Source organism: Salvia miltiorrhiza, chromosome 5 (genome assembly GCF_028751815.1).
Source record: "Salvia miltiorrhiza cultivar Shanhuang (shh) chromosome 5, IMPLAD_Smil_shh, whole genome shotgun sequence".
Classification (NCBI taxonomy): domain Eukaryota; kingdom Viridiplantae; phylum Streptophyta; class Magnoliopsida; order Lamiales; family Lamiaceae; genus Salvia; species Salvia miltiorrhiza.
Genome location: NC_080391.1, coordinates 8,018,103 through 8,042,252, shown reverse-complemented (window position 1 = coordinate 8,042,252; position 24,150 = coordinate 8,018,103). Strand labels below are relative to the sequence as shown.

General features: G+C 35.5%; 1 protein-coding gene across 1 annotated transcript; it reads right to left on the bottom strand.

Annotated features, from left to right (window-relative positions):
* Positions 1–17,301: 17,301 nt before the first annotated feature.
* On the bottom strand, positions 17,302–18,986 carry LOC130985703 (U-box domain-containing protein 8-like). The gene has a single exon (XM_057908792.1). It carries the CDS (start codon positions 18,687–18,689, stop codon positions 17,583–17,585), a length of 1,107 nt encoding a protein of 368 aa, XP_057764775.1. The 5' UTR covers positions 18,690–18,986; the 3' UTR covers positions 17,302–17,582.
* Between the last annotated feature and the right edge of the window lie 5,164 nt (positions 18,987–24,150).

Genomic DNA, 24,150 nt, shown 5'->3' with positions numbered 1-24,150 from the left:
CGATTGTCATTCCTAATTATAACGCATTATTTTTCAAGTTCATTTGACAACTTTTCGAATATATGTTTTACTAAGTCATGTTAGGGTGGATAAAAGTTCTCTTTAATATACTTTTTCATTTTAACTTGATATGTTACGTAGACCTATGTCATGTTAGCACTTATTTTATTGAACAATATTTATTAATTATAAATATATTATTTGTGTTAATTTTTACATTTTTTATATATAATTATAACACTAAATGATACCCGTCGAAATTCGACGGGTTACACACTAGTTTAGTTTATAGCTTTAGTTTCAAATTATTTTTTAGTATTTGTTTTGAATTTTAAGAAATTGTTTAATTATGATTAAAATCACATTTTGCACTAATTATTTTTTTTTGTCAAAATTAAACTTAAAATTATACTCCCTCCGTCCTGCTTCAAATGACCTTATTTCTATTTTGGATTGTCCCACTTCAAATGACCCAACCCAAATTTACAAATATTTAACACTACTTTTTGGATGGTCCCACCACCACTTTACACTTTTATCACATATTCCTTAATCTTCGTGTCGAAAAATTTAGGGTCATTTGAAGCGGGACGGATGGAGTAATAGATCCTCACGAAATCAGCGGTCTCATGTATTTTATACTAAGAGGGATTTTCAATTGTAGATAGTTTATCATCATTGGACCATCAGTATGAGCAGAATCGCATCTAAAAATTAGTGCAATATATAGTCATCTTTCAAGTGGGACTCCCAATCACATCGGTGGTCCGATGTTATTTAATTACCTACCGTTCGAATTTCCTTTATAATAGAATATACTTTTGTGACGATCAATCACCGTTTTAAGTGTAATTTTGAGAAAGAACAACTATAACTTTAATTTTGACGTGATTGTGGTCATACTTCAATAACTTTTTAAAGTTCAGATCATATAAAAAATAAGTCAAATTCAATTTTATTAAAATTTAGACTATAAATATAATATACCCTATTCGAACGACTTTTTCCATTACAGCCACTTAGTCAATAAAAGACCATAGAACTGAACGAACCTCTCCCCTTATACTATCGAATACTACACCTCTAGTAAATTAGCTAGGTGTATTGTCTAAAACTAAAGTTAGATCTTAAATTTGATTCTCGATAATTAATTGAGCCTACCCATTATAACACTCTCGGTATTAATTTTAACTTTTAAGTGCATGGTTGGCAAAGAATTTGAACGAGTAAAACTTCAACCAAACAAGTTCTTACATGATACTGCCCCGTCCCATAAAAATATGCATAATTTGGGACGACACGAGTTTTAAAAAATCCTATAAAATATAGTGTTAGTGGAGAAATAGTTCCACGCACATTGATTGTAATGTTTAGTGGAAAAATTATTACTACTATAAATGGACTAAGCATGTTTTTATAAAACAGACGAAAAAGGTAAAAAATGCATATTTTTATGAGACGGATGGAGTATTTCTAATTTAAATGATTTTGCATAGATAATGATGATGCTTGCATAGTGTATTCTTGCTCTTCCATAATATTTTTTTTTTTCGTTTTTCTAGGAAAATTTGTCATATTATAGATAACACAAATTTTAATAAAATACTACTATTTAATAGTGTTATAAGTGAAGTAAAGGTCACACTGTAAATCTCTCTCTCTCTCTCTCTCTCTCTCTCTCTATATATATATATATATATATATATATATATATATATATATATATATATATAGGGGAAGGCTAAAATAAGAACGCTTCTTAAAATATAAATTAGGAACCATTTTCAGCCCTTAGATCATCAAGATCTACGGTTGATTCATCACCTTGTTGGATAAATTCATGGTCCTGAGTTTGAATCCCAAAGGTAGCAAAAAATTATTTTTCGCAATATTCATGCCTTTATACAGTTTATTCATGCGTGTTATACATAAAATTCATGCATTTTTGCTGGTTCGTAATTCTTAAAATAATGATGGTTTATTGAATAATCGCCCCATATATATATATATATATATATATATATATATATATATATATATATAGGGTTAGCTTATATTGAGATTTTAAATATTTTGAGATTTTGAGATAAATGAACATATCATTAAATTCTTTGAACGTAATCAATATAACTGATGAACATATGAATCTATTTAATTTATTAAAAAATACGTCACTTGCAGGGATTGAACCCCAGACCAACGCACGTTCATAAAAATTAATTGACAAGTTCATTAAAATGTACTTATATGTTTATTTATCTCAAAATCTCAAAATATATATAAATCTCAATTGAACCAATTCCTATATATATATATGTGTGTGTGTGTGGGGGGGGGGGGGGGGGGGGGGGAGGGGAGGGGTTAAAATTAGGGCTGGGAATTTCGGGATCGGGTAATCGGGTACCCGATACCCGACCCGAAAAAATCGGGTATCGGGTACCCTATACCCGAAAAATTCGGGATCGGGTTCGGGATCGGGTATTTAGGGTATGAAAAAATCGGGTATCGGGTATACCCGATCGAGTATCGGGTATACCCGAAATACCCGAATATTTAATTAAATATATTTTAAACTATTTAATTAAATTTAATATGAATGTTAAAATTAAAACTAAAGCAGTAAAGCCTAAAAACTAAGATGCGCCTGCTCTGTTCCCATTTTCAATTCCCAAATCCCAAACCCCAATCCCAATCCCAATCTCAGCCCTAGTCTCCTCGCCCGCCCGCCGTTCTCCTCGGCCGAGCGCCTCGCCCGCCCGCCGTTCTCCTCGGCCGTCGCCAGTGGGAAGCTCGCTCCCAGTCCCACCGCGACCCTCGCCCAGTCGCTCCGTCGTTCCGCCTCCGAGCTCCGAAGACAGGTGAGCTTCTTCTTCTCCGACGACAGGTAAACCTCCTTCCACGCAGCGTCACGCCGTAGCTGAATCTCCGACCCCGCAGCAGCACCGGCGCCACCTCCGCCCTTTTCTCCCGTTGTGCCTCGATTACCTTTAGTTTTCCTTTTCTTAAATAATGGCACATATTTGTAAATGGTTTGACTATGTATAATCTTCAGTGAGAATTATTTTTCTGAAATATTTGTATAGTTTTGATTGTCGAGATTTGGAGTCAAAGGCACCTCCTTTGGTAATTGATTTTCCATTCTGATTTCTGCAAGCTCTGTTTTGTTAATTTAGTGAAGCTGATCGACTGGGGTGATAATTCAGTCGGGTAATTTAGGGTACCCGAATACCCGACTCGGGTATTAGGGTACCCGATTGTAGAATCGGGTTCGGGGTCGGGTAGGGATTTTGGATGAATTTCGGGTTCGGGTACCCGATTTTTTCGGGTAGGGTACCCGAACCCGACCCGATTCCCACCCCTAGTTAAAATAAAAATACCTCTTAGAATATAAAATAGAAACCATTTTCAGCACTTAGATCATCAAAATCTACGGTTGATTCATCACTTTATTGGATGAATTCATGGTTCCTAATTCGAATTTCATAAGTAGCAAAAAAATTATTTTTCGCAATTCATACAGTTACACAACAAATTCACACATGTTCTACATAGAATTCATACATTTTAACTAGTTTGTATTTTATATGTTAAGAAGTGTTTATACACTAGCCTCCCCATGGAACATGTATTTTAAAAACGAAGCCAAAACCATCTAATCAACATAATAAATTCAGTAGGTGGATTAAAGCAAGAATCCCATGCATGACTCCCATTAAAATCATTACTGGACATAAAACTCAAGCGCGAGACCCACGAAACACGAAAGCTCCAAAAAAGAAAAAGCTTGATCGAAATGCCAAACAAACGTACAAGTCTTGCACAATGCCGAACCATTCGAAGCAAAAACAGAAGTTGAACACCCTCAAGCCCCTCATTCTGAGGTCTGTTCGTCAATCCACATAAAACAGACAGTCAAACAACAACCATGAAGCCGGAATCATAGTCTGAGTGTGGAAAAATCCAAACATGAAACTTGTTTGATGAATGCCATGCAAAGCAAAAAAGAGAAAGCGTCGAATCCTCCAACATTCGGCGTGTGCAGACTTGTCATGATATTCGCGGGAATATTTCCCTCTCTGATAATATGTGAAACAACCGCCAAACAGAAGTTATGACTCTGCAACCAGTAATCATGGGAGAAAATGAACGAACATGTTCTCTAAGAACGAGCTTATACTCGTCTATCAGACCGCAGATGTTCCAAACTAAAATATTCATGGAACAACGGCTTTTTCCATTTCCATTTTCGTCTGCCAATCATTTAATAGCAACGCGAGACATAGTGCGTATATTGACGGAATCATCTGATTTAATCACAAAGTCTCATGGTCTACGACCTGCATCGTTAGCATGTTTAAGTCTCTCTTTAACAACGTCTGACTCCCGTTTTGTCAATATTCGACACCAAGTGGTTGTCAGTGCTTAACGTCGAATCCTACGAGGTACTTCGTGTAACACGGCGATCAACATTCGTTTTTTGGTCACACGGGCAGGTTTGAATAAGGTTTGTTCACCCCGTAAAAAGTCTAGAGGTTTCATTTGATCATGATTGGTCACTAAAATACTAGTAATCATATTGTAATTAAACGGTACAACTAATAGCAAGTAGTAAGCAAAATATTAAATCCACATGGACTGAATAATTAAAAATACTATGAATAATCCTAATAAATTTCTAAGTCAATATTTAGGCAAGCAAACAAAAATATGATAAATAACTAAAACTGGACTCAACTAATGCAAAATAAAATAAAATAAATAAATAATAAAAATACTGATCCAAGGAAATGTATTGATGTTAATTAAACCTATACATTTAACATATTGACTCAATTACCAATTTATTCAAACCCAATGAAAAATCATGGTATTATTAATAATTTTCTCTAATGAACAACTATGAAAGTACATTAATAAATTCTCAATCACATTCAAGTCTCAAGAGAATAAATTAACTCACAATAGCTCATGGAGAATAGCTTCATCTAGCCCACCTAGCTATCACATTCAAGTCTGAATGTAAAACTATATCATGCATTGATGTGTGTAATTTAGTTATCAATTTTCGTGTCGTTTGTTGTTGGTTTTGCCTTGATATTACCCAAGCTGTTGGTATTTGGCGCAAAAATTAGATGGATTGGAGATGAATGCTAGTAGATGTCGGGAGATGATGAAAGATGATAAAAGTTGAGAATTTTGATGAAGTTTGGATGACTCGTGAAGATGGAAGAAGACTTGGAATTGGAATATTTGCTCTAGTTTTAATTAAACTATAATCTTTTGATTAATTATGTATTTGGGCTTTTTGTTCGAATTTTGGCAGCCCATTTTGGAGTAGCCGACTGTTTGTGTTTTGTGGGAATCAATTCCCTTGGTTTGGTAGCTGCCAATTTTTAAATATATATATAGGATTAGTTAGTTTCTTAGATACACATTTGACTTATTTTCTAAGCTCAGGATTTTAAGTTTTAATTACTCTTTTCAATTTTGCTTGGAAGTTGGCGGCTAGCTTGGAAATACTTGGCAGCCGATTTTTTCGTCTTTAATTCCATAGTGGTGACTTTTTGTTATTCTTGCAATTTAATTCTTTTGTTCGATTAGTTTATGATTGCTTTTATTTATTTGATTATTGTTAATTTAATTATGAGTAGCTAAATTCTTAATTCGGCGAGAATAATGAAATACTGATTTAATACATGTGAGATCTAATTGTTCATATAATTGATTCCTATTGATTTCGATTTGTTCCTTGTGTTTAAAGATAGTTCTAATTTAATTTAAGTCTGGTCAACTTAGGTTAAATTGGATTACAGTCAATTGGTTCCCCCAATCCGTAATTGTTGGAATAGAGCTGATTAGTGATAAAGCTACCGTGTTCGTAGTAGGAATAAATTGGTGGATTAATTATTACTAGTGTATCTAAAATAATTGGTCTAAATTGGGTTCATTCATCTTTATTAAATCTATGTTTGGCATTTTAATATGGGAAATAAGCAGATCTAGCGTATCTCCAGCAGTTTATCGACACAGTAAGTAGGGATTGTGGTACGTCCATTGCATTCACGGTATCCTATAACTGGTTGGTTGATAGGGATTAATTTATCTTTGCGTCGATGAACATAGTTATTAAATGAGTATGGATTTATTCGAGCCGATTTACTTTTCATTGATTATTTTTTTAGAGTTATTTTTGTTGATTTTTTTGTTTTCTTAGTCAATTAATATTTCTCTCAACTTAAGGCGTGGTGGCCTACATCAAAAAATTAGGTCTTTAGGGAATTTGATGATTTTATCTGTTATCTGTGGTTCGACCCTGCTTATCATTATACTCACTTAATTTTTTATAGTATTGCAGGTATTATTTGGTGGTATACGACGACCACCATGCATTCTTGAATCAACTGAACAATTATCACATATAAGTCTCAAACTAAACAGCTAAACATGCAAATTATTGATCAGATAATTCACAAGAAATCAAGCATCATGAATCAGGAACTGTAGGGCAAATTGATATTAATAAATCAAACACACAAATTCAACCAACTACATATAAACCCTAAAATTAGAAACGAAACTAACCGGACATAGATAAATAAACAGAAGACATGATTAAAAAGAAAGCAATTAAAAAGACTAAAATAAATAAAATTAGAAAATTATTCGGAATAACAGTTGAAATTTTCAATCTTGTAAAAAATAAATTTAAGAACTATAAACTATGAAAGAAATAAATTCTAAAGCTAAAAACTGTAAATGTATATGAAAAGATGGATAAGAGATGTGTCTAATAGACCAATAAAATGACCTATATATAGACACATGGGGTAACTACAGCACATAACTCGAAAATATTGATAAAATCTCGCAAAAGACCGAAAATCTCCACGACCACTATTCAATACTACATGCGACTTTCTTGTTTCGGTCATATCTCACTCGTTCAAACTCTGATTTGCGATCCATTTGCACCTACGAACTCATATCGAGATGATCTACAATTTTCATTTAGATCACTCAACCTAATTCAACCTCAATATTTTTAAAATTTTACCAAAGTGCGAGTAAGTATCACATTTAACAAGATAATTTAAGGCAATTCAAGCACAAAACAACTTTCAAACACTCTATTCTTTACAAAATTAATTAACATCATAAGAACATTAAAAACATATAAAAGTGAGTATTATCAATAATGTATCATGTTCTTCTGAGACCCAGTAGGATTATTGATAACTGCTTCATCGGAGTTGACAATATGCTGTTGAAAATACTCAATAATCAAAGTCAAGAAAAACAACATCTAGAAGTAGAAATATTTAGCAAAGTCAAAAGAAATATTTTGTATGACTTTAGTGAGATTATGCATGACTTTACTACATTTCTGAACCTATAAATAAGTATCATTGTAATACGGAAGATCATCAAGCAATATAATAACAATCATTTGCTTCTCTTTATCTTTCTCTATGCATTATGATAATACCATGTTTTAACATGGTATCAGAGCAGGCATGATTCTGGGAACTCAGAAATCATTCATCACGGTTCCAAATACCTCAAATAAAATTGGCCTTCTCAAAAATGAGAAGGGAGGCTGCCCGACTACAGATTTTGCAGTCGGCAACCAACCGCTTCAAAACCAACATTTCATCATCGGAAGAGACCGGGACCGAACTTACCACCACATTCCGCCCTGCAACACGGCCGGAAGTGCGGTTGCAACAAATCACCGCCGATAGAAGCAAAGAAGGCGGAGGAAAGAACCCAGGCGTCTCGGTCGTCGCCGCCGCCCAATCTTCGCTGCCGCCGCCGAATCATTACTACGGCGTGGCTAACTGTCAAAAGCCTACCGGAGCAGCGGCGGTGGCTGCGGGAGCAGCGGAGGCGGCCACAAATCGGACATCTCCGGTTGGGCAGAAGAGGGTAGAGACGCAATTAATGGCGGATGCAGCACTGGAACGGCTGCTGGATAAGATCCAGCAGCTACTGCTGTACGAAGCCCAGTTGGTGAAGAACGTGAAGACCCAACTGGAGAAGCTGGAGATGAATCTCCGGGTCTTTAGAGCATTCCTTGCAGATTCCGCGCAGTCGGTGAAGGACGACGACGACGCCGTCTTTGAGGAGCTCGTCCGCCAGGCAAGTGACGTCATTTACGAGGTGGAGGACGTCGTCGATCAATGCCGCCGCCGGAGCCAGAACTCTGCGGCGGAGCCGGCGAAATCGAAGGGCTGTGAAGAATCCAATGTGATGATGATGAATGAGAGAGAGGCGGATGGAGAAGGAAGGGGAGGCGGATGGAGAAGGGAATTAGGTATAAGGTTTGGTGTTTTGACACTAAACCCTCATTCTTCTCTTTATTTGCAAAAGATACCCCACCCTTTAAAATCTGCCCCCCTAAGTTTTCAGAAATTACAGAAACACCCCAATCTTCTACATAATACTAAAATTACTTCCGCTGCATATCAAATCTCTAGTGATAAACAAGATAGAGATAAAAAAAAATGGATTTTTGATTGTGGGGCCACAGATACAACATAGCCCAATTTGAAAATTAAAAAAAAAAAAATCAAATTCAAATCAACGTACTCCTAAATACGAGTATAAACTATTTACAAATTCGAAGAAATTCAATCACTCCTAAATACGAGTATAAACTATTTAAAATTCCAAAATTCAATTCAAGAACTCCTAAATACGAGTATAAACTATTTAAAATTTCAAAATCAAAATGAAGAACTCCTAAACACGAGTATAAACTATTTAAAATTTCAAAATCAAATGAAGAACTCCTAAATACGAGTATAAACTATTTAAAATTTCAAAATCAAATGAATCTTTTGATTTTCATGCATTTATCGACCGGATATTGCATATGCTGTTGGGGTTGTGAGTCAATTCTTGCACCAACCACAAGCCGACCACATGGAAGCTGCGCTCAGAATTGTGAGATACTTGAAAGGAACCTTTGACTATGGAGTACTGTTCAGGAAAACTGAACATCTCGAGATACAAGCCTACACTGATGCTGACAAGGCTGTAAACTCCAAAAGTTTTTTCAGATGTTCTTTCCAAGTTGAGTATCGGAAATTCCCGTCACTCAACTTGAGGGGGAGTGTTGAAAATACTCAATAATCAAAGTCAAGAAAAACAACATCTAGAAGTAGAAATATTTAGCAAAGTCAAAAGAAATATTTTGTATGACTTTAGTGAGATTATGCATGACTTTACTACATTTCTGAACCTATAAATAAGTATCATTGTAATACGGAAGATCATCAAGCAATATAATAACAATCATTTGCTTCTCTTTATCTTTCTCTATGCATTATGATAATACCATGTTTTAACATATGCATAATTGGTTGTGATGTGAGACAATTAGCTAGTGTCCTGCTCCTTCGATCTCATCTCATAGCCATTTCTGTCTCTTTTTGTTGAATCCTGGCAAACTTCGTTTCAAGTAACTTGGATACCGCCGTCATGATTTCTTGAGCAGTCACTGGAATACGAGCGACTTGCGACCATGGACATCGCTCGCATGACTCCTTGCTTGCATTGTGCCGATCGTCCGTTGCTCAGAATTCTCGGCAATCCTAGGCACCCCTCGGTCCGGCTCGTTCAAACAATCTGTTGCTTTGTGCCGCCGCTATTGGCAACCTTGCGCCGGTCGACCAATGCATGTCGTATAGACTCGACATGTCTCGATCGGCACCCAAACTTTTAGGGGTACTCTGACAATAGGCCTATATTAATATAACCATCGCTCGACCCTTTTCCTAGTTGGACCACTTCCGCATATGAATTCAAGTAACAAAGCTTTTTTTTTTTAATCAATTCAAGTTATAAAGTTGAAACCCAATTTAAAATCTGTTTTGCAAATATGCCTCTTTCCAAGTTTGTTTTCGCTACGTTTTACTTTCTGCATTTTGGCCTTAAATTGGAAAAAATTGAATTTCTTTGCGTTAGTTGATTCATTAAAAATCATTAATTATTCACCATTTAGCAAATTATTGATATTTCCGCCAATGACGCCTAGCTCAAGTGGCAAAAGTTGAGGCACTAAAAAACTCTTCTTTATAAGAGGTGCTGGATTGTAGGGTAATTTTTCCATCTTTGTGTGGGTAATGATACTCCCGTCCGTGTGCGGTTATTTTTCCACTTTTGTGTGTTGTAGAGGTCCCGCTTGCGAATGACTTATTTGAGTATATGAATAGATACTTCTTATAATTCCAAAAAAAAAATTATTGATATTTCTGTTAATTTGTGCTAAAATTAAGCAATATGAGCGTGTTTGACTAAGTTCATTTTAAAGAGCTAATAAAATAATTAACAAACTTTTAAGTTATTAAAGTATTTGAATAATTGAACTTTTATACTATAAAGAGAATTGTGAGCTAAAAAGAGAAAATCCTAGTTAGAAAGAGAAAATTGATAATACATGAATTTGGATGAACCATAGTAGAATTATTCTTATAAAATACTAATTATTGCTTATAAGCTTATAAAAAAAGTTAGTGTTGAAGAACTTATAAATTATTTAAGATTTTTTTTTGCTAAGTACTTTTCAAGAACTTACAAGTTCCTAAGCAACTTAATTATAAGTTTTTTTAGGAGCATTATAGTTCATGACTATGAGCAAAGCATGCATGCAAATTGGTTTAAATTTGACCAAATTGATTAATTTATATCCCTTCGTCTTTTAATAGTGTGCATCATTTTTTGTGGTGCAAGATTTAATAGATATTAGGTGAGTGTGTTGTGAGTTTAGAAAAAAAATCCATTTTAGTAATCTATATAATATATAAAAGAGGAGTTTTTCCCTCTTTTTTTCTCTCTCTTCTTCCACCAATTTTTCAATTATTTTTTCTCTCTTCCTATCAATTTTTTCACTTCTCATTTTTTTCCTTCTAAATATCGTCATATTTGATTAATGAAAAAAATATTCAATATGCATCTTAAATTTAAGTTCGTGAAAAGATCTTTAATTTGATATAAAAATCATGAAAAAAAATAAATTATGAAGTTTTTTTTTAATATGTTATTTCTCTCTCCATTACTTTTTAGTTTTTACAACTTTCTTTTTCTATGTTTGTATATGAAATATTTATTTATTAAAATATATTTTGCATTTATTCATATTTTGATTATATTTAATATTTATATTTATTTATTTAAATATATTAATTAATTTTGATATTCGTCGTGCATCGCACGAATGGTAGTACTAGTATTACATAATGAAGTAATTAATGGTATATATTCTTGTAGGACGTATTAAAATATTAAAAAAATGCACATTTTTATGTGGAGGCGAAAGTATGATTTATATGGAGTTAGATTATGACAAAACATTAACATCACAGCAAAAGAATTTAGTTAAATTTTATTGCTTGTGTTTCCAATGAGAAAGCTGCGTTAAGTCTAATAAAAAAGTTTTCTTATAAAAGTTGGTGTCTTGAAAGAGATGTTTTAATCTAGATAAGTGATAATGGCTTAACAATTGTTAGTTTGTGCCTGTAACCCGAAGTCTGAGCTTAACAAACAAGAAAATAAAAAGGAGGCACCGACGAAATGCATATTTTACTACATACTAGAAAAACGTACGTGTGATATTGAATGTTAGTCTAATTAAAATATATTAATATTTTTTTTAATAAAACGTACGTGTGATATTGAATGTTAGTCTAACTAAAATATATTAATATTTTTTTTAATAAAGAGCGTATGTATTGCACACAATTCATAAATTTTATATTAATAAATTATTAGAATTGAATATTTATATTAAATTTCACAATATATAGTAAGTAATTAATATCAAAAAAATTGAATAACTTCTTTTCATGGTTAATATAAAATCAAAGATAGATTTTTAATGTATATTTAGTGAATTAATATATTGTTATAATATTTTTTAGATCTAATTCTTCTTCCTTTAGTAGAAAAGTGAAGTAAAATCACACATATATTTTTTAATGTAGCAACGAAAGATTAATTTAATTATAGTTAATGAATTCAGATTTCTTATTGAATAGTCATAAATAGATAAGTTGGTCCTGTACATCCGGATATGCGGGGATGCTTATATATATATATATATATATATATATATATATAGGCTAAAGTTCAATGAAGAAGGCCTAAATGTAAGAAAGAAGAGAGAAGTAATCTAATCCGTTGATCTTATCTAATCTAACGGACATGATTTATTCACGCCATGTTCAACGGATTTTTTCGTTGAACATATGGGGGGTCGAAACCCAGAACCCCAAAAATATTGTATATGTTCACGAATGTTCAACGAAAAAATCCGTTGAACATGGCGTGAATAAATCATGTCCGTTAGATTAGATAAGATCAACGGATGAGATTACTTCTCTCTTCTTTCTTACATTTAGGCCTTTTTCATTGAACCTAACCCTATATATATATATATATATATATATATATATATACACAAAGGGGTGATTTTAAACACCAGTTACGATCTAGTTTAGTTGGTGGATTGCATGTCTAGTATCGACAAGGTGTGTGTTTGAGTCTCACGAGCGCTGCATTTTCTTATATATTTTCATTCTGATTTGATAAAAAAAAAAAAAAAAACTTTTAATACATGCAAATGAATAATTATTTGCCTTAAAAAAAGAGTAATTATTTAATAAATTGGATCGGGCAAACCGGATCGGTCCAAACTTAAATTGATTAAAATGCTGCTAGTGGATTTCGAAATCAGCTGAACATAACTTAGCTGGTAATTAAACTGAACCGATTAATATATATACACATCCCTACATATATGGATGCACCGTACATCCTGATGTACATGAGAATTTGTGTAAATAGATTTAATTTCAAAAATAAAAAATTAAGATAATGATAACATGAAATATATATATATATATATAGGGAGAGGTTCAGGAAAGAACCATAAATAAAAGAAGACCGGAGAACCATTTTCAGTCATTCGATCATCAAGATCTACGGTGGATGCATCATCTTGTTGGATTAATGCAGATCCTGGGTTCGAATCCTGAAGGGAGCAATTTTTTTTTATTTTTTTGAGTGCATTAATTTTAACAGCGAATGCATTAATTTTTACAGTGAATGCATTAGATTTGATGGTTCTCACGTTCTCACAAATAATGTAGTTCTACATTATTTGTGAGAACGTGAGAACCATCAAATCTAATGCATTCACTGTAATAATTAATGCATTCGCTGTTAAAATTAATGCACTCAAAAAAATAAAAAAAATTAATCCAACAAGATGATGCATCCACCGTAGATCTTGATGATCGAATGACTGAAAATGGTTCTCCGGTCTTCTTTTATTTATGGTTCTTTCCTGAACCTCTCCCTATATATATATATATATATATATATATATATATATATATATATTAAATAGATTTAGTGTAATATGTAATGAATATAATATTATAATTTATAAAATTATTCTTAAAATAAAATATATATTAAGGATATAATAGGCAATTTATATGTAATGTTAAATGTATTTTTTATAGATAAGACATGGCACGGTTTGTAGAAGTTTTATTTTTTGTTATTTATTTTAGATGTGCATCTTGGGGACATGTCATGATGCTATGAATAATGTGCAAAGCATAATCAGAGTAAAGGAACAACACATGCTCCTTTATGACTGTCGATGTGTGGTTTAATCTCATGGCATGTAATAATGTGTTGTTCAAGTATATAGGTTGACGCAAGATGAAGATGTAGGCTGTTTAATTTCTGCGCAGAATATGGAGAGATGTAAAATGTGTCCTAACCAAAAGTAATGTTGCGGCAAGAATTAAGAGAGACATAATTGGCAATGAATGTAAGTGGAAAAGCATGAGCATGCATGCATGCATGCAATTGCAATTACAATTGCAAAGGACTGCAATCAATTACATACCTTTGGAAACGCCTTTCTGGTCAAATTAACCACAACATTATTTCACGCATCGGCCCCACCAATATACCAATCAACTCCTTCCCTTTCATACATTTGATATGGGCTACAAAGCAACCAAGCCTAAAGCCCACTACCGTATTTAGGCCAGGAATCCGGTATGGAAACACTGGACCAGTATTTTGCAAATATATTCATTTAATAAACTTTTTTTTCTTTTATTTTTTTAAAGAAACTAAATGTTACCTACAGGCCTTTTTTCTCAGTTTAGAATCCAAATTACATAAATGACATCAATTAGGAACCTTGCAATTTATAAGACTCGTTCCAACTTCTTAATTAGTTTTCTATTCCCTGACATGGAATGGAATCTATGCGTAAACTACGACTAGTATTTGCACCCGTACAATACACGTGAAATATTTTTATATTAAAAATTAATATCAACTTAATTATCATATTTATAAATATAATAAAAATATAATTTAAACTAAAATATATTTAAGCTGAATATACAATAAAATAAAATAAATAAAATAAAGAAAAATTCACAATTATAGAATTGATGTTATGAAAAAAAATTCAAAATGAAAATGAAAATAAAAATAAAAATAAAAAATAATTTAAAATTAGATTTATTTAAAAAAATGAGCGGAGAGAAAACTTATTAAATTTTAATCTTTAAACAAATATAACTTTTACATTTCAAATCTAATATTTACATAAAATATATCAAATTAAATCTTTTGTCGTGATTTTTAATTTGATATACATATCAGATATTTTATAATCAACCGAATTTTTTTTAAAAAAAAGAAGACTGAAAAAATGAAATTAAAAGAAAATTATAATTTGCGAATAAACCGTCAATTTTTTTTATAATCACGAAATTGTCACTCGTTCAATTTTGAAATTGATTTGCAATTGATTTCAAATTGAAAGTTGTCTTTTTAATATAACTAGCATTTGCATCCCGTGCAATGCACGGGAAAATATTTTTAATTTTTATATTTATATAAAATTAATACTAATTCAATTATTATACTTTAAATATAATAAAAAATTCATTTTAATTGAATATATTTGAATTGAATATTGAAAAAATAAAAAATAAAAAATAATTCACAATTATTCAATTTGATATTATGAAAAACAAAAATAAAAAATAAGTTAAAAAAAACTAAAAATAAAATATTGTAACTAAAAGGAATTAAAAATATATATATATTCAAAAAAGATGAGAGATGAGAGAAATTTATAAAACTTTAATATTTAAATAAATTTAATTTTTACATTTTAAATCAAATATTTTCATAAAATATATCATATTAAAGCTCTTATCGTGATCTTTAATTTGATATGCATATTAAATATTTTATAATTAATCGAATTTCACAATTTTGGAAAGAAATGTAACAACAAATAAGAAGTTAAAGAAAATGAAAATAAAAGGAAAAGCATATAGTATAAACATAAACCTTCAATTTTATTATAACTACAAAATTGTCATTCAATTTTGAAATTAATTTCAAATTGGAAACTCCCTTTCTAATATAGTATAGATATATTATAATTATAAATATACTGATACTTATATAATAATACTGACGTGGTTACTTTTATGTCGCATTCAATTGGAGTATGCAATTCGACGAAGCTGTTTTTTTTTTTTTTTTTTAATGCGTCTATCGACTAAAAAAAGGCCCATATACTTATATTTGTTAAAATAAAGTCCTTGTGTATTCGTTCTCATTAAACTTACACCATTTGTATAAAAAATTGAATTGAATCCTTGCTTTTATTTGTGTTGAAATTCCGTTCTCGTGTCACATTAAAACCAATTACCTGAATTTGACATGAGCAGAAGTATGAAGACACAGTTTTTACCAAAAAAATAAACAAGGAACTTGTGTCTAGAAATAAAAGTATATGGATCCAATTAAAATAAGAATGTAGGATTTAAATATACCTTGTTCTTTAATTTATTACTTATTATTCCCCCTTGAGGCGTATACTTGAAATTTCCCCATTGGTATTGGCACTCTCGCTCTGCCTCAGACATCACTCCACATAAGGTTATCGAAAGAGACGAACACAAGGGTTAATTAGGTGGCTATACCTACTGCTAAATGCTAATGCTACAAGTTTCTGAATATGCAAAGCCGAAATTTGGCATCACTGAGAATTAAGTCAGCAATGTTCACAAATAGCAATGCCATAAATCCATTTAATTAAATAATTATACGGAAGCATCTGAAAAGATAAGGACCAAACAGGCCAACCTCTGATATGGAATTTCGAAAGATTCTTCCTATGTTACCACTTGCAGTACTAAAATAGGTGAGCATTAATAGGTCCAATTAAGAAAGCAACCACAAGTTTACCAAGACAAAATAGCATTAATAGTCCAATTAAGCCATTTAGGTTTTTCCCGGAAGCTGCTCGCCACCAACCAAATCATACTGAAAATGACAATAATCTAATCCCAATCACACCAAGTTTTCATCGATTATATATATATATATATATATATATATATATATATATATATATATATTAATCAGCCCATCGCTTTTGGAGGCCGGCAGCTACAACTTACATACCAGCATTAAGCCACTAATACATATTCCTTTCTTTAAAAAAAGATAAAAAGATATACATATTCCTTGATGGTACAATATTCAACGAGCTTGATTGCATAGTTGAACGACACAGGGACTCATGTACAATTTACTGCAATCACTTTGGAACAGCACTGGGGCTCTATTACACATCTGGATAAAATCAAAAGAGAAATACATCTAATATGATCCACACATGCCAATGGAGTCAAAGAATCTATGTGAGTAGAGATAGGATAATGAAAAACTGTGTAAGAGCATATATATAAGGCCATTAAAGATTGCAGATACAGGAAAAGCAATCAACAGCACTCAGTGGTAAGTGAAAACCATCTACCTCAGAATGCAGATTCTTCAATGCAGAGATGGAGTGGTGGAATCCTAAAACTAAAATTGGGTCAAGGGCATAACAGAAGAGATTAAAGTTATAAACTTTTGAACAAAAAATGGTACCTGCAGAGTCTCCAGTGATGAAATAGTAACATTTTCATAGGAGTTTAGAGCAATACAAATGAGATGGACTGGTGGGTAATCTAGAAATACACAAAAGGCCAAGACAGATATACCAAAACAATTACGCACTATGTTGGGCCAAGTACATTTCAGTAAAGAGCTGATTCTTGCATGAAAAAGAGGATTCACAGCATAGTGGTAAGTACATTTCAGAAAATAGTTGATTCTTGCATGAAAAAAAGGCTTTACAGCAGCCACACCCGACCCCAGATAAAATGTCACATACATTGATAAAACCATGCCAAGTAGCTTCAAAACCAACCAGAGTTGGAGACTAAAATTCAAACTCAACAAGGTCATCTGAGATAGTATTTGGATGATTGGCAAATTTTGAACTTTGAGTATCTAGTATTTTGAGAGAGCATCAACAACAGGAGACGCCATATGTATCGTCTGATTATTTGAAAATGTACAATAAAGAACCAGATTCCTCGGTACGTCATTCTTTATACAAACAACGGTTAAAATTACAAAAACTTGCTACTCACCTTGAAGATCAATTTTTTGAATTAAATCCATCTTCAAGATCATACATTTCTCCTCTTCCCTTGCAATATCTGAATCAACATCTTGGCGTTCCGCCTGACCTTCTCATTGTCGTCCTCCAACAACCCTACACAGGTCTCAAACAGCCCTTCTCTCAAAGCTTCTAAACCCATTTTTTCACTATAACAACAGAGGGAACTCAATGTTAGCAGCGCATACTGCACGCCCCTCGAACTCCCGTTGCTCACAATCCCTATCAAAATATCCAAAAACCCACAAAACCTCAACATTTCATCTCGCGCAAGTTTACATTTTGCGAGCAGGCCCAAGACCTCCACGGCCCGCTCGAGGCCCGAATCGGCATTTTGGATTAAAATTGGCACCGCCCCACACTGAATTGCTCGAACCCGATTTTCGGAGAAGGAACAAAGCGTGAACAATGCGGTGGCCGCTTCCTTTCTCTCTCTTGAAGTGCCCATCTGTAGGAGGGATACCAAACCCGGAATCGCATCCGGGTAGGACCCGATTGTGACTTTGTTGACTTCCAGAACGGCGAGGCTGGTCAACACGGTGGCGGCCACAGCGCGTGTGTCCCCAACGCCGCAATGAAGCGCGTAGACGACCTTGCCCACAATTCCCTCGGCCACCAGCCCTACCTTGCTGTCGTCATCCAGGCTCAAATTCAGAACAAAATGAAGGGCCTTCTCCTGGAGGCCCGGCTCGCCCGAGTCGATACAGTTCAAAACCGCCGACACGGCCCCCGACTCGGCTAGGCGGCGGCGAATCGCGGAATCGCGCTTGCAGAGGCGGCTGAGTTGGTCGAGCGAATTGAGCTTATCCTCCAGCTGGGACGAGGGAGAAATCAAAAGCTGGATTAGGGCTTGCGGATTGGGTGGGTGGGGGTGGTGGGGTTTAGGCAAGGAGAGGAGGGTGTAATTAGAAATGAGGCTGCGGAGGGCGTGGTTGGGAATGAGGGAAGGGGGTTCCGGCAGGGGCAGTTTCGTAATTGGACAGGAGCGGTGCCCAGCGTCGAGCCACTGCTGAATGGAGGCGCGATCGAAGGTGTGGCCGGAGGAGAGGATGACGGGGTCGGACATTATCTCTAAAGAAATGGGGCATTTGAAATCGTCCGGTAACTCAACGGCCATTCTTCTTTTTCTTCAATTTTCTGGTTGTGTCAGTTGAAATTTAGGGAGAGAGAAAACAGAAAGAGAAAGAGAGAGAGGTTTATGAGGTTTACGTGTGCTCGGAGAAAAGAGTGTTGAGTTGTGAATTTGTGAGGAGAGGAGATTAATACTATGTGTGAGGTGGTGGAGCTCCCCTTGTGACACTGCTCTCTCTCTCTCCACTCACTACGTCAATTACGCTACTGCCCCTAATTTTTTTAATTAAATTCTTGTATATTCTTTTCTTTTGTTTTTTCCCCAATATACACATAATATCTGCACTAGCTACGTCCTATATGAGGCTGTTTCATACTTGATTTGATGTTTAATTGGAAAAAGAGAAAGAAAAAAAAAACTGTTACAAAACGATCCAATAGACATTACTACTAAAAGTTATGGACAGGACAGCTATCTACGAATTCAATTCAATTTTGCTTTCAGTTAATCGCTAGAAGCTGGATAAAAATTGTAATAAAACCCGGATTATCAACTAATAAAATATTTAGACACGATTTCTGTAGCTTAACGGCGTAATTAAAAATTATAGATCGGCAGAAATGAGAGTGATTAAATAGAAGATGATAATGGGCGTGATGGATTTTTGTCGGTTGTGGGTTTTGCCGGAAAAAAGGGGAATTTGGGAACATCCAAATCAAAGGGGTAGTTTGGGAAAGAAATCATTCTTCTCCCTCTGCCTTTTGGGTAACGTTTGAAGGCGTGCTTCTTGCTCAACGGATTTATGATACCATGTCAAGAATTAATTAATTAATTCTCAATTTTTATTCCTGCGGTAACCTCCTGACTTCATCAAACTTTGACTTTTAAGACCAAAGGTTTTGACAAAGGGCAAATGGTTTTTAATACCCACTTTTATAATACATCTATCAAATCTACCCACCTCTATAAAACATCTATGAAAAATACCCACTTTATTGTGAAATACCATTTCTACCCTTATACTTAATTTCTCTTTATCTTCCATCTTTTGCCTAATTAAGCTTGACTAGTATATCGGCTGGAAACTTTCCTCGTGCCCGATAGGTTACTTCGGTAAACTGGGTCTGGACTGTGAGACAACGCCACGTACTGTTAAGCAAAAAATGATTTAATTGGTAATTGTTCAAATTGATCCCGCGCTTCTCAAAATGGTATCAGAGCGGGTTTTTATAGAGGAATTATATTATTTTAATTTATTTTATGATTAACCCATGTGGGAGGAGACTCCACTGAAGTTTATGGATCCGGACGAGTGTCCGAGATGTGTACCATACAGGAACACTCTCCAACATTTGGAGAACGAGATTACCCGTCTAATAGACGGACTCAACTGGAACAATCGAGCCCTCGTTACCAACGTACGACGAGGAGAAGATGTCGAGATTATTCGTGATATTATCACGAGTATCCAATTCTACCATGAGAACCTCATGGGACTCGCCGCTACCAGAACGGCGATTGAACAGACCAGAGATGAGGCCCATCAGTCACACGATTGATGGAACCAAAAGACAAGGCGGGAGTAGTCTATCCAGGCTACCAAAAGATCGAGCCAAGCTCTTCCGACAACGTCAACTTGCGGGAGATCCAGAAGACGGTGGAATATTATGGCGTCAAGCTGTACGATCTACCGATGGAGCTAAGCAGAATATCACTCAAACAAGAGGAAATATTAACCCTCTTGCGTGATATCCAGAAAAGAATGGAGGAGATTGAAAGGCGGAAACCATGTTCCGGAAAAATTCGGAATCAATGGTCCAAAGACCCGACGTCTACATCTCTATTCGATGCAACACCCAAGGAGTTGCAGCCGGAGGACATAATCCGAATCATGAAAGGCAAATTTCATGGATAGCCTTGACAGAATCGGATTGGAAGATCTACAAGAATTAGCAGAATCTTTTGCTAACCTCAATATGGTTGATCTAAAGATGAACCAAGGAAATGAGGCGCCCAAAACCGAGCCTCAAGAAGGAGAACCGTCGAAGAAGGGATCGGCTCAAGACGATGCAAGCCAGTTCCAACGAACCAGACGACGGAGGCCGCAGATGCAGGATACTCCTGTAGGAAAGGTCGCACTGGAACCAGTCCATCCATATGGATTGATTCTCAACATCGATGAAGCCAGTTTCAAAGAATGGGAGGGTCTCATCGACGAATGGGCTTCATCGTTGAAAGTCGTAATCGCTACAATTGATTACGATAAGAAAGAATTTGCCAGAGTCTTCGAAGCCAGTCTGGCAGGAATGGCAAAACAATACTGGGACAGACTTGAGGTTCCAGTAAGGGAAGAAATGTTTAGTAATACATCCCTGTATGACATCATCAAGGAGATTACTAAGCAGATTAAAATCCATTTCTTGGGAATAGGTTTTTTCGAAGGATCCGCGGAGGAGAAGCGCAAGAAATATCAACAGGCACTTTACAATCTGCGATTGATGGTGCTGGAGCCAAAAGCTCTCAACGAATTTCTGCGCCTTTATACCCTATATATCCATATGGGGGAAGTGAAAGAACAGGAGGCCATGGACCTCTTTTTTCCAAAGTTTCCAAGTCCATGGAGGGAGATGCTCATCAATGAGTATATTTCACCAGGAGTATATCCTCTGGATAGTGCTTCAAGGAGGATGTCTTATGTCCACAAGAAGCTGTCCGAATGGTGCCAGAAGGCGGCGGACCAGAGGAATCTCAAGAGATTGAGGAGACTCAACAAGAAATCTCCATTGATGTGCGATAACATCGATCTTCCAACAGAGATTGGTGCTGAGTTGCTGTATCAAAAGAGGAGTCGATAGAAACATAGGTATCAACCCTATGAAAGAAAGTCCAGAAGGAGTTCTTGGAAGCCAAGAACTATGTGGACCAGACAGAAGGCACGCTCCTACAAATCGGGCCAACGGAGCGGACCATCCAGAAACCGATTCTCAAATCAAAAGAGAATCCCGGCAAGGAAAACTTTCAGGCGTACCCAAGCCAAAGCAAATGAAAGTTTCAAAGATTGCAACTGCTGGTCATGCGGTGCAAAGGGGCATATATCAACCAATTGCCCAGACAACGAGAAAAAGGAGATAAGAAGATTCGAATCCACACCGGATATCGAAGACGCTATCTACCACCAGAAATTGATACCCGTGTATCAATTTGAAGATATATCCTCTGATGAGAGTATATATGAACAAGAAGAAGTCTTTAGTTCTGAAGATTCGGAGATGACCGATGGATCAACCGGAGCCGAGTCAGACTAAAGAAAAGCACGAGGTTCACCATACCCAGCAGGAGAATCAGAATGGATTTACTAGCCATTTCCTGATTCCACAAAAGGAAGTGGTGAAGCAGCTCGTGAAAAAACTCAAGAAGGAATACATGACAGATGGAAATAGGCCATACTCACTGACTTATCAAGTCTCGTATGCCTTGTCAAATTCCCATCATACGGAGTTATTTCTGGGAAAGGAATTTATTGAAATTCCAGAAATATTCAAAGAAGTTGCCAAGGCAGCCCTTCCAAACCGAGTGGAAATTCCCCAAGTCAGGGAAATCGACATCGATGTGGGAGACAAACCGGTGCTAAGCCATACCCAGAGTCTCAGACTGGGAGCACCCAGGCTATCATTCCAAGGAAATAGGCTAACTTCAGGGCCTATAACAAGAAGTTTCTCTCATTCCTATGAGAGAAGGGCGATCCAGGAAACACCAGTCCCAGACATAAAGGTCAAATTCAAATGCCCCGAAGGATGGAGACAGGTTTCCACAAGATTTGATACAACAAGCATGGAAAACAAGTTTCCTTGTACTATGTTGTATTATCTGGCGAATCCAGGCGACAACCGATACATCGGAACTCTGGAGGTTGGAGGTTTTGAAATTCAGACCGAAGGCCAAGCCGGACAAGAAGCGGATGTCCTGATCTTAGGACGAAATTTCCTTGACAAATATAAACCATGGTCATGGAAAGCAGGAGGAATGGAGATTACCATTGGACGTCAAAGAGTGATGATCCAATGACAAGTCCATTCTCGATATACATCTCTGTAGGGATGTTATATGAGAAATTCAAAGCAGAATATTTTGCTGCTTATGTGGATTCAGGAGCAGGAATCTGTACAGCAAAACGAGGAGTCTTTCCAACAGAAGTGGAAGAAGATCTACCTCGAATTGCAGGAAGGGATTTCTCCAAGAAGATTTTACTCTTATCAAAAGGAGTAAAACAGACGGAAATATTGATCGGCGGAGCAGGACAGACACCTTGGTACAAGGTCAAAACTCCACCAATTTATTTCCATGATACCGGAGCAGATATATTATTCGGAAATAATTTTCTGCAAAGCTTCAAGCGGTATATACAAGACAATGAAGCCAGGAGGCTAGTGTTCACAACCAATTGTGACCACAAAATCATTGTGCAAAGGCTCAAAGGAGCTTTTCATCGTTCGATGCCAATCAACTTTCGCAGCAAGCGTGGTGATGATGGCAGACTCCGGAGACCTCAAATGAAGGATCAAAGGAGATTCGGAGAAGTTTTGCTCAAATGCAGAACTGAGGGATTCCCAAATCTCTCCGAGGAAGAAACTCAAATCCTCAAGGCATCCCTGATATCACACAAAGATATCAAGGAAGAAGAACAGGTGTCCATAGCCGACGTCAAAAGGAGAATCCAGAAGTGTTACCACGAGAAAGTTAAAACTGGAAAGGAGCATGAGTTTGTAAGGTTCAGACCTATCCTGATGAACACTCAAGATCAACAGGATATGAGGAGCATAATCAAGGAACATCTTGATTTGAAGCTGATCGAACCAGGGAAGTCGCCTTACAGCAGTCCTGGATTTCTGGTAAGAAATCATGGGGAGATCAAGCGAGGAAAACCAAGATTGGTCATTAATTATAAAGGAATTAATGACATTCTTGAGTTTGACGGATATTTTATCCCAAGCAGAGAACACCTCATCAACTGCATCAGAAGTGCAAAGGTATTCTCAAAGTTCGATTGCAAATCGGGTTTCTACCAGATTCGCATGGAGGAAAGGAGTAAGAAGTTCACAGCCTTCTCAACTCCACAAGGACATTATGTCTGGAATGTCATGCCAATGGGGTTAGCCAACGCGCCTCAGATATTCCAAAGGAAGATGGATAATCTCTTCAAAGATTATTCTTCGTTTATGTTTGTTTACGTTGATGACATCCTTATTGCATCAAAAAACATTCATGAACATGTCAGGCATCTGGAGATCTTTGCGGATGTTTGTCAACAAGAAGGACTAGTGCTGTCAGAAAAGAAGGCAGTCATAGCCACCCAGAAGATGGAATTTCTGGGGATCGAGATCGATGAATCTGGGATAATTCTACAAGATCATATTGTGGAAAAAGTCCAGGGATTTCCAGAGGATCTCAAGGAAAAGAAGCAGCTCCAAAGCTTTCTCGGAGTTGTTAACTTTGCAGGAATGTTTAT